The sequence below is a fragment of the Haemaphysalis longicornis genome, unplaced genomic scaffold, assembly GCF_048455015.1.
Source record: "Haemaphysalis longicornis isolate Haplotype H1 unplaced genomic scaffold, Haemaphysalis longicornis Haplotype H1 scaffold_4, whole genome shotgun sequence".
Classification (NCBI taxonomy): domain Eukaryota; kingdom Metazoa; phylum Arthropoda; class Arachnida; order Ixodida; family Ixodidae; genus Haemaphysalis; species Haemaphysalis longicornis.
In genome coordinates this window covers 3781384-3796575 of record NW_027526361.1, presented here as the reverse complement: position 1 = coordinate 3796575, position 15192 = coordinate 3781384, and the positions used below count along the sequence as shown (strand labels likewise).

The 15192-nt window shown below is 46.0% G+C and overlaps 1 protein-coding gene and 1 long non-coding RNA gene across 8 annotated transcripts in view; one reads left to right on the top strand and one right to left on the bottom strand.

The window, feature by feature from the left end:
- LOC144178133 (uncharacterized) overlaps positions 1-15192 on the bottom strand; it is a 37820-nt gene that overhangs the window by 2449 nt on the left and 20179 nt on the right. The gene's annotated exons all lie outside the window — the stretch shown is intronic.
- The window catches only part of LOC144178128 (uncharacterized), a 90559-nt gene that overhangs the window by 72047 nt on the left and 3320 nt on the right, over positions 1-15192 (top strand). For all 6 annotated transcript variants that reach the window (XM_077705675.1, XM_077705680.1, XM_077705677.1 and 3 more), the window contains one exon: positions 3660-3761. In XM_077705675.1, coding sequence (XP_077561801.1) covers positions 3660-3761 — 102 coding nt within the window. The remainder of the gene's footprint in view (positions 1-3659; positions 3762-15192) is intronic.

Sequence of the window (15192 nt, the reverse complement as noted above, 5' to 3'; positions counted from 1 at the left end):
TGGATATGCTGGGATTCTAAAAATGTGTCCGCAAATTAGCGTACTACTTTGCACAGCCCTACAGCTAATGAATGCGGCTAGCTAAATTCGCCTTTGATAGAAAAGTATGTTTCTCAACCTAATATCTTTGTTCCTAACCCGCCGCGGTGGCTCACTGGCGAAGGCGTTGTGCTGCTGAGCACGAGGACGTGGGTTCGATTCCTAGCTGCGGCGACCGCTTTTCTGATGGAGGCGAAAAGCAAAAACACCTGTGTGTACGAGATTTCGGTTCACGTTAAAGATCCCCAGGTGGTCAAAATCAATCCGGAGCCATCCACTACAGCGTGCCTTATCGCCTGCGTTGCGTCGGCGTGTTAAACCCTACAATCCATCAATCAATCAATCAAAATCGTTCAATTTGAACGATACCTTGAAAGCCCCTTTTCACACCAGGAAATCTAGAACAAGTAAATCTATTTGGGGTTAGCTCAGAAAATGCCCTTTCAAATCTGTTTTGTTTTCACTTTTGCAATGAAAACATGATTTTTGACACGTGTTTCCGTCACCTCGATATGGAAAAGTGGCGTGGTCATCACGCGTCACTGCTACCAAAGGCGTGCTGCTCATAATTACTCTGCATCAGCGTTTGGTTTTTGTTAACAAGGGATGAATGGGGAAACCGGAAGAAGATTTTCAATTGTCATGTTTGCACTGTGACAGTAATAATCCCTGAAATAGGCTGACAATACCAAGCAGTGCCTGTTTGCAGAGTTATTTTATGATTTGTGGTGTTCACGGCTCTACATGGGCTATATTGCCGGGCTAGTCAGCCAGAACACGAGCTCCAGAGCTGCAGTCCACCACGTGGCATTGCGTGGACGCTGCTCAAAGTCCAATCAACTCGCCAGTAGGTGCCTAAGACGAGCTCGGAGGCAGGTGAAGTCGATGAAGTGCGCTTAGTCCACATTTGCTCAAATGTACACTATGTACGAGGGAGCAGCTGTCCCGAGCTTAGACGGAGGACGGAGTTCCCACGGGCTCGCTAAAGCGGGTTTCACACGACGGACGAGGAGGCCCGCAGAGGTGGACAGAAATGTGAAGTCAACAATGCGTCACTGGACGGTCCAGCTTAGCAGTGCACCCACACATGCGGAGCGACTAGCAGAAGACAGCGTGGAGGAAGCGAGGCTGCTCTCGAGAGGTACACATTGAGACACCCTAACTCTCGATCACCCACAGCGCCCCCCAAACGCCAAGATGCGCTTCTTGCTCGGAACAAGATGCACACGTCATAGTGTACGCCCCTCCAAAGTGATGTCCAATGATTATCACTTCCAGAAAAATGAAGGAAGCTCTCACTTACAGCAAAAATGATGGAGTAAAGGTCATTGTGGCAGTGAAGAAAAAGCAAATCGGCTGCAATCATGGACTTCGTGATGGTCATGAAGGTTGCGTGCAGCTTCACTATTTTCAAGTCTTGCGCGTTAGTATGAGCTGCTTTCTTTCTCTCTCTCTCTCTCTTTTTTTTTTTTTTTTGTTCATCTTAGCTCCGACCGAAACCAATTGTGAGCTACACAGCCGGTTTTTAACTGAAGGCAGTGGAGCATGCGTTAAAGCATGGAAACCGCGTGGCTTAGCAGAACTTTATTGTTGACCCAGTGCATTTACGCTACTGGTGGAAACAAGAAGAGCTTCTGGTGATGAACAAGTATCTCTGTGCATTTCCTGGGCCCAAAGAAGCGACGTTTTTCGTACGGAAAAAGAAGTTTTGGGCTGCATACCGGGACTCCGAAGTGAAGGCTGTGCATTTTCCCACGAGTTGCTGCAGACCCACATGCAGGCCGCTGCCCGAGTCCCGGTTCATGCTCCGAAACGGCTGTGCCTCCAAAGGCGTACAACGTTGTGCCAGTTGTGGCCAGCGGACTGCGAGGACGAGGTGTGCAATTTTTGGCACTTTGTCATTCGGATCCAGGGTGAAGAACAGTTTCTTCTGTCCCAGACTGGTAACGAAGACGAGACGGCCATAAATTTTGGTGTGCCAAGAAGCACCATGGTCGAAGCAGAGGGTGCAAAAAGTGTGCTTGAACGGGCGCTGAGCAGTAGCAGTGGGGCACCACCAGCCTGACCCCAGCTGGGAAAACACGGAGGCTGTTCATCGACGTGCTCTGCTGATGGATACCGGAGGCATGGAGTGGGAATCTCTCCGAGATTATTGTCCGCAGCGTCAAGAAGGTGGGAATGTCCAACAGCCTCGACAGTGCGGGCCGACGACGACTTCGATGAGGAATACAGCACCGATGGCGAGCAGGGGGAAGGGTGAGGCAAGACTGTTTTTATTGAGCTCAGTTTAGGTGGGGGAAGAACCTACTCGTCAGTAGTGCGGCCACTAGTATGTTGTTAATAAAAAATAAATTGGGTCACACAGTTTTGTACGCGTGTTTACTGAAGAGGTAAAATTTTGATAGTGCTTCTTTTACCATCTTTATGGTATGAAATTTCAACTTCTAAAAATCTCTTGCAACTTCTTCCAGCGTGGTGAACCCTGCCCCCAAATTCACTCCGAATGTTCTGAAAAAATAGGTGGGTTCATTGCGCGAGCGAATGCGGTGTACATTTTGCAGTGCTGATAATCATGAAGGAAAAGCGAAGGCGTTATGTCAGCACTGCTGCAGGGCTTATGTAAGGTAATGACAGCTCCCGTTTGACATGCGCTGCTTAGCGAGATCCATGCACCCTGGCGTCTCCAGGGCTAAGCATCACACTGCTGATTCGTGGGTTCAATTCATATCTGCCACAGGGGTATAGCTTCAACAAAGGCCAAATGCAGAATCATGGTTAAGCAGAAAGTAATTGTTTCGGGAAAGATGGTGCTCGCTGGACAGATATGGTCACGTAAGACACTGTTGCTTTCAACAGTCGGCTATTGTCGTGTGAGACAACCCCAAAGCGCCGCAGCGCTGGGCAGCTAAATCTAGCACAGTGTGAGTAGTGCCGACCGCAGTACACATTGGTACTTCTATGTTTGCGAGTGCTTTCGTAACTTCGAAGTGCAAAAAGCTCGTTCAGCAAGCTTGTAAGCCTGCCTAATTTGCGTTTGCTTTTGCCGGCCTCAGCCAATCGCAGAGCTGGCACATATGGCATCATAGGTTGTGTTGCGGAAAATGAGCTAGTGGGTCTCATGGCCATTCCTTTTTTTTCCTAATTATATTAATGTTAAAAGTGGTGTCAGTATGATTCTAATGAGGCAATCTTTCGAATGAACCAAACTTGCATTTTGTCTGCATGTCCCCTGTAACCTTCCAGGCTCTTGACTGTGGGGAGCCTCGCAACTTGCTTGTTGCTTCAAACCAGGCTGTTCACAGTTGTCCCTGGTATTTAAAGGGCCCATAAAGATGAAATAAGGTACAGTTTTGGTTCATTTGAAATAGTGCTACTCCAGAATAGCAGTTGTCAGTTTTACCACAAAATTTCAACAGCTGTGTCATAATTAGGAAAACGGCTGAGGTGACATGCCAGCCACTATCTCGCACGGCACTTGTGACAACACCTGGTCCAGCTTGCCTGCTTGGGGTCCTCTGACAACACATGATTGTGTGATTGTAGCAGTATGTGTGGATCACATTGTGTGAACCCAAATTTTGTGCTTTGCCTCACGTTTTTTTTTTCCCCCTTTCTCGCAGTGCACCAAGTTCACAGGTGATGAAAGGATAAAGAAGAAGGCGGAATACCTCCTGAACAAATTTAAGAACATGCTAATAGTTCCCACGGCAGACGCTGAAGGGGTGAGGAGGCCTTGCGTCTTTGTTGACTGAGTGTTGTAAAATGTGCAATGTTGGATGGCACTGCTCAGTGTCGACCAGCTTACTGTTTGCGACTTTGTGCTGGGTACCTGTGTTATCACAGCATTACAAAGGGCTGCGTTACAAGAATGCCACAGAGGTGGCTGACACTGGCTGCTTGTGCAGATCTAAACTTCTTGTGCCGTCCTTGAAACTCTGCGCAAGCGGTTGCATTTAACAACCGGGCTGAAACAGCGAGATGATGTGCACTTGCTGGCATCCGTCGCACCTTGGTACAAATAAAAAAAAAAACATTTAAGGTGTTGAATAGCAGAAGATTAATTAACTGTACAAAAGTAATGGGCGTGCGCTTAATAAAAATTACACATGGTGCGTGCAAGTCAAAATAGGAAAGGTAAGTGGAAAAAAAAAAGAAAGAAAAATTTCAACGGAGGCGATTAACAACCACTAGTATAACCACTAGCATTAACAGCTAGCATAAACCACTCTGAGTCTTAACATTAAAAATATGTATATGCAGCCGTCAAGGGGCATGCTGCGAGAAGGTTTATTCTGCAAGTTTGTGGACTGTGCCCAGCCTTCGGCTAAGGAATCCTGCAAGTGTCACTTGCCTTCCAACTTCATTTCGAGTTGTATGACAAACCTTAGCACCGCACATTGTTTGGAGTGGAGAAGGCTGCCCTAGCTGTCGGCTGCAGTTTTGGGACTTCAGTTGCAAAAAGTTGAGATCTGTGCACTCTGGTTTAACTCTTTCGTTACCGCGCCTGCACAAAATCGTTCAATTTGAACGATACTCTGGGAGCGCCTTTTCATAGCGTTCCAGGCGTTGCTCGAACAAGTAAAGCTGTTTGGAGTTAGATCAGAAAATGGCCTTTCAAAATCAGTTTTGTTTTCATTTTTGCAACAAAAACATGATTTTTGACACGAGTTTGAATCAATGCGCCTTGAGCTTCCGCGACTGATCCTCAAACAAAGCATGCTGCTCCTGACTTCACTGAACCCTAACCCGATTTCTGCGATAAGAACTTCAAATGCAAGTCACAGTCGCCAGATATCTGTTCCGACGAAAACAGCGCTTCAAACCGGCCTTACACTGTCAGCTGTTCGCCTTCCAGTTTCGTTTCCATACGAGGGTATCTCCGGGGGTCTAGTGTTGCTGTTTAGTTGAACTGTATTCGGGCGGAGTTTCCGATAAGTTTTTGTTCTGTTTCACTTCAAAAGTTTTAGGTGGCACTGCAATGGAGGAGGCTCGTGCTGATCTTTTTTATCGCGCAACAGCTACTCGGCCAAAGTTTGCAGGGCACGATTCTAGCGCATCGCACCTCATTCCTGCAAGCAATGCTACAATTGTGAGTCAGAAGATGATAATAAAGATCAACTTCATGTTTTGAGAGATAATTGACCGTGAACGTCAACAAGCATCAACTACGGAGTTCCGTTTTCAACTTCATGCATGTTTTTCCGCATCGCGTGCTTGTCCCAAATATTGTGCTAGCTGTAAATGCAAAGTCAATCATTTACGAAATGTTTTTGCGTTATGTGGGGGCAAATTGGTGCCTCTGATAATGTGAAACCGCCAGATTTCTTCCATGGAACCACCCGAATTTGCACATTTTGAATTGGAGGGTGGGCTTCAACGCATGACGCGAGCACCGCGCGTGCTAACATTTTTTTTTATATCTGAAAAACTTCTGCGCACGTCGACATTTTTTCTAGGGCGTGTTTTTTCAATGTTTCCCTACAAAATGTATATTCTAATTTTTTTTCTACTACCGGTGGTTTGTTATACACAACTCCTTTTTTATTTTTTTCGACATTCTGACAAAAATTTTGATTCTGATATTTTTTTGCAACTATGATATATGAAAACATTTAAAAAACTGGTGTTATTGGAAATGCCGTTAAATAATCTGCAGTTTGTGTTCCTGTAATTAGTGCTTAACCAATTTATTTAGCAGAAAAAAAAAAGTTTTCTTGGACCCCTAAAAATCCGTCAATTTTCCCGCGGTAACGAAAGAGTCAACAAGACTTTGTCCAAAGCCAGCTATTCTCACTCTCTATTACGTTCTGCCTGCGAGCATTCCCAGTGGTGTGTTTTAGTGATATTTGTTGAAGGGACACTGAAGTGAATTTGCAAAACTTTTGTTTTTGTTCACACTTCATTGGCTAGCTCAAATACACACACTTTTCATCATTTATTGAGTTTATAAGGCCGTATTAAATTCACAAAGCCTGAAAGAAGAAAAAATACCATGCCATATTTGCAGTGGCTGCAACAACTAACAGCAGTGACGCGTATTCGAGTTGCGCTGTTATTGGACGATGTCCATGATTGGAATCCAAGCCAGTTTTGGTTTCGGTTCTGTGCAACAGTGTGGGAATTCTGGATATCTCAGGAAGTGGCATACCGCTCTTCTGCCATGTTGTCGGCTGTAGAATGTGTCAGATAAGCCTGCCAGCAGCACTTGGATTTGTAATGTTCACTAGCCGAGGCGTACACAGTGGCTGAACGCCTTCACGTCATCGGAGACACTCAACTGCAAGGCGCTTCGCCTCCACCTTTGGAGCTTCCCAGCTCATCCCTGTGTCGTAAGAGGCACGTTCGCACCAGACCGAGAGCCATCTTATTCGACGCATACCCGCAAGCAGCTGGTGCTTATGTCAACACCATGCCAACCAGAACTTGCCAGCGCTGCAGTTTGCAGGCTGTCTGCCAACTCACTCGTGGAGCAAGGAAGGGTGCAGTGCACAATGGTGAATTGAGTATAGCTTGTATTCACTGGCGAGGCACTCCTGCAGGCAACCATGTGAGTGCGCCATCACTGGTTACGTCGGGCGCCGCGGGATGGCGGTACTTGTCCGTGCTAAGCACATGACACCACTGTTGACGCCTCTGTTGACACCACTGTTGACACCAGGGCGATTCCACGAGAGAACGAACATGCGTGTACACGACCATTTTTTGTTCATTCTTGTTTTTTTTTATATATGCGCGCAATATGGAAACCCCCGAAAATCAAGTTTGTTTTCTCCTGAGGTGCGTAGTTCGGGAGAAAAAAATGTTTGAATGTGCCCGGAGCGCAGCGGTGGTTTCAGCAACTGCAGATTTTTCCAAGTTTGCGTCTCTGTGTACGTCAAGGAGTACAAGGGGTGTGTATAAAATGTTTTGGGCCATAAACTAGACCAGAATTCTAATCCGTGTAACGCAAAATCAGCGTCCTGCAGCGAACAAAAAATAAAAAAAAAAATCGTGAAATCGGCCCAGACGATAGTTTGTTAGTGTTTTTGACGCCCCCTATCTACATTTCTTCTTTTCTGAAAAACTTGTAAGTTGGCGATTTTATTGGCCATACATATCTGAACGCATCAACAAAAGATGGTGTTTGTAGAAAATTTATAAGTACTAAAAAAAATTGAATAACTTCGGCTCTTTTTAAGAAATTGCGCAAATTCAAAACTCAATATAAAAAAAACCCCATACTCGATTTTCTTCAAAATTGCAGAAACAAGACTCCTTTACATGCACAATAAAACTGTGGAAAAACATGTTGCATCATTTTGTTCAGAACAAAGTTATAAGGGGCCAAACTTGGGGCTCGCGCGACGCGTCTTGGCGCGCCGCGGTAAGTTCCGGCCGCGGTTGCCGGACGTTGCACTAGTGTACACGGGCGGTAATTCACATTCCACTGCCACATGCCGGCACGGTAAATCTCTTTCCAATATTGCCAAATGAAAAAAACTATTCTGGAGATTCTTCTGTTTTTTTTTTTTTTTGCCCTCCTCTGTTTCCCTAATTTGTTCTTTAACGAGCTAATTTTCTGGCCGATACCAGCTCGAAAGCGCTCCTTTGCGAACGCCACTCTTCTTATAGGGAAAGGAAAGAAGGATTCGAAACAACAGGAAAAGTTTTCCCGTTGGTTATATCGGGTAGAAGTGGTAGGAGTGGTCGAAATTTTCTATTATTATGGCGCTTCGGTCACAGCACGAGTAAATTACTGAAGGGATTTCAGATTTTTCACAAGAATATTTATTCAAGCAAAAAGACACAAGTTTGGAAATTGGCTGTCAGACTATCGTGATTAATTATTTACAGTCAGGAACACAGCAAAAGGCTTACGTGTGGGAATACAACTCAAGTAAAATATTTATAATATCTGCACCACTGCTTCCTCGGGCGCTCATACAGTCAAGCACAGCCACTTCGCAGACGTGTATAGTTTGCTCTGGAACGTTCGTACAGCTGATATTTCTTCTTGAAATGGCTGGCTGCACCGTCACTAACGTAAACAACGTAGCTGTACACAGGGGCACTTTCTTCCAGGCATTCGTGCACCTTGTGGAGCGAGCGCATAGCATGCATGTACGGTATCGTGTTGCATGTGATCGCTAACTACTGCGAAGCTCTGAACTGATTTTCTTGTAGTTACAACGCACGTAAACAGTGAAACCTGTGTTTTGTGCCAGTGGTACGACTGGACTTCATTTGGCAGAATAACTGTCCAATTTTCAGGTAAGTCGAAGTGCAGTACAATGCTTGATCGCCGTTCGCATCTTTTCGCTTCGTTTATGGCAATGGCCTGGGTCCGCCTAATAGAGTCATGGGAAATCCACTTGGTGACCCATTTTCCTAGCTCCTTCACGAATGCAGCTGGCGGTAGACTCTTTTTTATCAGAGAACCAATTTCCCATACAGCGTATGTGACGTCTTCTTCGTCCGAAACGCCCAAAGCGGACCTGGTAAGGTTGTCGGCCATTGGGCATTGCCGGCACGCGCCCAAGAAACACTGCGTCGATGGTGAGGTGCAAAGACAAAGCTCCTTTAAGTTGCTCATTCTTCGGTCAACCCCTGTAACATTTTGCAGGGCCAAAGCAGACAGGTCGGCATTTGCACAATAAACGCAGACGCACACTTCATGCTGGGGTGAGTGCAAGACTTGGACGGGAATGAACTGTGGGTGGGTGAACGGGTCACACTTTTTTTTTCAGAACAACATCCCCTAGGCTTCCCCTGCCACATCTATCAGGATAAGAGTGTGCGGGTAGTCGAGCAAGCAAACACGCGCTCAAATGCACGTGCAAACACTTAGGCACACACGAAAGCATCCACCCATGAAAAAAAAAAAAAAAAACTTTTAAGGGGAGGAGTCAAAACCAAACAAAAATATGGCAAGAGTAAAGCAAAGGGAAGCATCCGTTGGGAGCCCATCAACCAGTGAGTTGAAGGACAGAAAAGGACAGGGCAGTAGCCTCCCCTTACTGCAATTTTCGTACGCAAGCGTATCAAAATCGCAAGTAATACTGTAATGTACGCTTCGCCTTTGTGATATGTGACTAAACAATAAATATATGGCAATAATATGACAACAGACCGGAATTCAGTAATACGTCAAGAAGCCAGGTACCCGACCGCACCTGATTCTCATTCCAGTAAAATAGGTTCGCGTGCACGTGGCGTCTCCGAAAAGCCTCCTACGGCCTCGTAAGCCGTGGTGCAGGTGTTTGTTTCCTGGTTAGTTATTTTTAAGGTCGTTCTCTCATGTTTGCCTCAAAGAAGGCGGTGGATACCCTGTACTGACGCCAGCACACCATGCACCACCAGCGGAAATGCGCCCGTCGTGGTGGGGAACTGATTAGGGTCTGAAGGTCAATCCATTCCCTCCCTTGTAACTGCCCGTGCGCCATCTGTTTCGGTTGCCTGCGCATCGGAGGAACCTTTGTTTTTTTTGTTTTGCATCCCGCAAAACACTGGCGCCGCAAAGGAGCGCTTTCGAGCTGATCGGCCAGAAAGTTAGCTCGTTAAAGAACACATTAGGGAAACAGGCGGAAAAAAAAAACAAGAATCTCCAGAATAGTTTTTTTCGTTTGGGAATACTGGAAAGAGATTGACCGTGCCGGCATGTGGCAGTGGAATATGAATTGCCGCCCGTGTACACTAGTGCAACGTCCGGCAACCGCGGCCGGAACTTACCGCGGCGCGCCAAGACGCGTCGCGCAAGCCCCAAGTTTGGCCCCTTATAACTTTGTTCTGAACAAAATGATGCAACATGTTTTTCCACAGTTTTGCTGTCCAAGTAAAGGAGTCTTATTTTCGCAATTTTGAAGAAAATCGAGTATGGGGTTTTTTTTATATTGAGTTTTGAATTTGCGCAATTTCTGAAAAAGAGCCGACGTTATTCAATTTTTTTTAGTACTTATAAATTTTCTACAAACACCATCTTTTGTTGATGCGTTCAGATATGTATGGCCAATAAAATGGCCGACTTACAAGTTTTTCAGAAAAGAAGAAATGTAGATAGGGGGCGTCAAAAACACTAACAAACTATCGTCTGGGCCGATTTCACGATTTTTTTTTTTAATTTTTTGTTCGCTGCAGGACGCTGATTTTGCGTTACACGGATTAGCATTCTGGTCTAGTTTATGGCCCAAAACATTTTATACACACCCCTTGTACTCCTTGACGTACACAGAGACGCAAACTTGGAAAAATCTGCAGTTGCCGAAACCACCGCTGCGCTCCGGGCACATTCAAACATTTTTTTCTCCCGAACTACGCACCTCAGGAGAAAACAAACTTGATTTTCGGGGGTTTCCATTTTGCGCGCATATATAATAAAAAAACAAGAATGAACAAAAAATGGTCGTGTACACGCATGTTCGTTCTCTCGTGGAATCGCCCACCACTGTTGAGAATTGGGTTGAAATGAAGCAGACGATACACGCTGGTGTTTCTCTTTCTTTTTATCTTTGGCATGCGGGTGCAGTGGCACAAGCCACAAGCCCCATGTCTGTAGCCGTTTCCAGTGTTGCCAAGCGAAGAAATTGACAGCTAGACTTTTCAATGAATACCACCTATAAAAAAATCCTTCCACTCTGAAGGAGGATGATTACACTCGGTGACAACTTAAAGGGGCCCTGAAAGGCGTTTTGAGTACACTAAATGAACTAGCGCAATCGCGCATATATAATAAAAAAACAAGAATGAACAAAAAATGGTCGTGTACACGCATGTTCGTTCTCTCATGGAATCGCCCACCACTGTTGAGAATTGGGTTGAAATGAAGCAGACGATACACGCTGGTGTTTCTCTTTCTTTTTATCTTTGGCATGCGGGTGCAGTGGCACAAGCCACAAGCCCCATGTCTGTAGCCGTTTCCAGTGTTGCCAAGCGAAGAAATTGACAGCTAGACTTTTCAATGAATACCACCTATAAAAAAATCCTTCCACTCTGAAGGAGGATGATTACACTCGGTGACAACTTAAAGGGGCCCTGAAAGGCGTTTTGAGTACACTAAATGAACTAGCGCAATCGTTAGATTGGGTCGTCAACGTCCTCTGTGCCAAGTATTACTCTTGTACGCGCAGCGGAAAGCTCAAACTTTTGTTGCAAAGTTTGTCGCTTTTTCCTCACCCTTCCCTTCGTGTTTTTGGACGCCGCCATCTTCACATGTCTATGCATCGATTCCCAGATGTTCGTCATGAGCTAGACATCTTTTTCACGCACTTCCGGCAAAGAGATGAGTCGTCTGCTCAGCATCGGCTCGCGGGCTGATCTGCCAGCGTAGTGCCGGAATGCGTGGACATTTTACGACAAACGAAACAAGTGTAAACAAACGCTTAACCGTTTGTATTGAATGCATCACGGCCATAACACGACATGGATATTCTCTTACCTGAGTACATTCCATATAAAAAGCGTTGAAGCCTCGTGGCACTTCTTTCGTGCAATCGCAGCGAATGCCCTGAGCCGAATGCCCCGGTTTGACGCACACATTTTATTCAACTTCAAAACAATCCAGAGATGCGTTTCGAACGAACACAACGTCACAACATGCGTTGCAAGTCTGAACCGCGATTGAGAGACGATGGGTTGCCTCCTCCTGCCCGTGGTAAATTCGGCACTCACCTCGCGCACGGTTTGCGGGGACGAACAGCAAGTCACTTAACTCTGGCGTACAAGCCGAGATGGCTTTTAGCCACGCACACTGCACATACCCCATGCGAGGTTGAGTCGTACGTCGCTCGAGAAAGATAATCCAGAACATGGGAAGCACTATCCACCCGCAGAAGCACAACGTCGCATTTCATCGCGAAACAAAGGCGTCCACAACACACACACCATCGCCTCCTGTAATGCCAAACGCATCTCGCACTTCCAAATGGGAGTGAGTAGTATGCCTGCAGTGCCTACATGTCGCGAGGTGGAGCCCCGAGCTGAACCGGGATCACGGAACCGTAGCGGACTTCTAGAGTGGTTTGTGCCTTGTTGCCAAGGCAACCGATGTTGTCAAAGGAATGGCGCTCGCTCCAGCGCTAGAAAGCTCAGAGCCGCGGCGGAGCATGTTTTGCCAACGTTGCCGCTCTCCACCACGCGTTGCCCCAAGCTGAACTGGTCACATGATTGAAGGGTTTTGTGCACGGGTTCTGTATAGGTTTAAAATGTCGTTCTCACATGCCGCCGGTAGGAATTACCACCGCCGCAAAATAAGACCCGGCACCAGCGAGGCCACATCTGATACGGCGCTTTTTGGATAAACAGTGCGCGGTGCATCAAAGAGAACGAGCGCACGGTCCTCCCCGTGCGGCTGCGAGTTCGCCGATAAAAAGTCACGTGCCGCCGATACTGCAGCAACGTACACCGTGAAAGGGCAAGGCCAGGCCGCCGCACACATGCGGCCAGATTTTTCGTTCGCTTTTCCAGCCTTGAGCGGAGTGCGGGATTCATGGTGTCAACAAAGCTTGCCTGTAGCAGATGGCAGTGTGAGCAGCGCAATAGCGGAAGTACATCACCGCTGAGGAGCGCAGCATCATGGGAGGCAAGGCTCGCGCGCCGTCAACAGCGGAGAGTAAGTCGAAAGGAGGAGGAAACGCGGAGCGTCGATAATGCGCGGTTTTTGATTTACGATTTCTCAGCTAATACTCATCGCTTTAACAAAATTCTTGCGGGAGGAGATTGCTAATACATTGCTTTATTTGGTTACATGTACAGTCGAATCCCGCTACAACGAAATTGACGGGACGTGCGAAAAATTTCGTTGAAGTGAAAATTCGTTGAGGCGAAATCTGCCCCAACACAGCACGGAAGGGCAAGAAAAATAGCCCTGGATACTTTCGCATCACTGGCAGCATAATACAATGTTTAGAAAAAGGAGTGACGCGCAGTAACGTCGTGTTTATTCAGATAAACAAACATACCAATCACTATCTGTTTTTTTACCAGCACGCAAAGAGCACGATACTGTGGAGGAGGGGAGAGGTGAAGAAATGAGGAAATGCAGGCTAACAAAAAGGCGTATTGCTGTTCCACAAGGCGTTTCCCCCCGAGCTGATTACTTGCAGATAGCTGCTAGGCGGTTGAAGCCATGTCTCGCTTGTGGCAGGCAGCGCCGTTATCTTATCCTCTGACTAGGCATGGCAGCAACTGACCTTGGCAGGCAAGCCAGCGCGCTTGCATTTAAAGCAACCGTGCGCTCGCGACTAAGATAAGATGACGCGGGTTCAAGACTAAACACGAAAACATTATTTTGGCTTTTGACTGAAGAATTGTAGAAGGAAAACTGCAAGGACAGCTGCTCGCAACGCATACATGACGGCGCTGCGCCAGCAGCAGAGCACATTCACGCGATTTCAACCACGGGTGTTTTAACTGGATACGGATTGGCTATACATAGCTCCGGCTCGACGAACCTGGCTTGCGCCTCATGTAAAGACGGCCCGCCACATCGTTATCACCATCAAACAATGGCGTCCACCTATTAGTTTGTGTTGTTTTGGGTGGCAGTGTGGGTGCACTGCGCATGTTTTCGGTGAAACTAAGCATCCTGAATGTTTACAAAGTTACAGATAGCTGGCGCTATGTTTATTTTATTGTAAAATAATTGTTCAAACCCAGCTCAATTCATTGAAAATTTCGTTGAAGCGAAAGCAAGCCAGACAAGTGGTTCGTTGTGGCGAGGACTTTGTTGCATTGACTTCTATGGCTAGCTGACATGGAATTGGAAATATTTCGTTGAAGCGAAAATTTCGTTGAAGCGGACTTCGTTGTAGCGGGATTAGACTGTACATCCATGCATCTGCGGAAGGTATTTCAGGACCCCTTTAAGAACGGTACCGGAAGTTGTCGCTGTGCCTTATCACCGTAACCGGATGTTTCTCCGCGCAGCGCAAGTAGGGCGTTACTGGGAATATTTTGAACATGGTGTGAGCCGTTCCCGTGATTTTTTGGACCTAATATGCTTATAAACGACTCCAGTGACGACAAACAAACTGCGTGAGACAAGGCAGACGATATCACGCATTCATAGCAAAGCCCTTTCAAAACGCGCGTGCACTGACGTCACAGGTCCGGCGCTTTGGCGGAGTGATGCACTACATGAGGTGGTGCCGTTCTGGAGTTGTAACCGAGTATAGCAAAGCTGAGGAGCCAAGTCTCAATGTGAGCAACACTATGCTTCGGCCAGGTCGTGGTCCAATCGGGGCACTAAACAAATGCGTTTGTGTGTAAGTTGCGATTAGCACACTTCCTGGTTACCTGAATGAAACTCTGACAAACTAGAGTTCTATTCCAGGGTTCTATTCTATTCTATTCTATTCTATTCTATTCTGTTTCCCTCCTGCAGAAGCCCATGTATTGACAGCAGACGAATTCTATTATATTTACATCTTCACTGTGAACTGTGTAAAACCGAAGAGTGAGCACAACTCGGCTTAACGTTAGTCGTCTTGGCAGTTAATTCTCGTTTAATTAATTTTTGGATAGTTTCAATACAAAAAAAGTTGTAATGATACCCTCTCCGATTACATTTCTGACTAAACATTTTAACAACCATTACAACTTTACAATATCTTTTTGCAATCGTGTTCTCTGCTTGGCGATAGCATCTCATTGTGCCGGCTTCAACTGTTTGCTCATCGAGTAGTCCAATATCCTCACATCTGTTTGCCGTCATTTTACGAAAAGAAAAACTACATAAATTGTGCATTCAATGTTTTCTACACTTGGAAAGTGAAAGAAAGATAAAAACAAAAGATTTAGGTTGCACCTTCGTGTAAGTTTCACAGGCAAAAAATTAAGAAAAATCCGCATCTTATACTCAGGAAAATACTGTCGTCTGTGTTTGTTCTGTGAACGTGCCAGAAAAGCTTTGTTAGTGTGGATATATGGGAATTTTGTTCGTACAGCTTCAGTGATTATCACCAGCAAGCATCTGTAGTCGATACAATGGTGTAAACTAAAGATAACTGGTCGTACGGAAAGTGGCGAAATGTGTAACGCCCTGCATTTCCACAATAATGCAGATTTCACGAAGGTACCTCCTATAATCGTTAGGCTAACGTAAATGGAGATAATTGGTCAGACAGGATTTAAAAAAAAACAAAAACTTGGACTGTGAAAACTCACACTCAAGACAAGCAG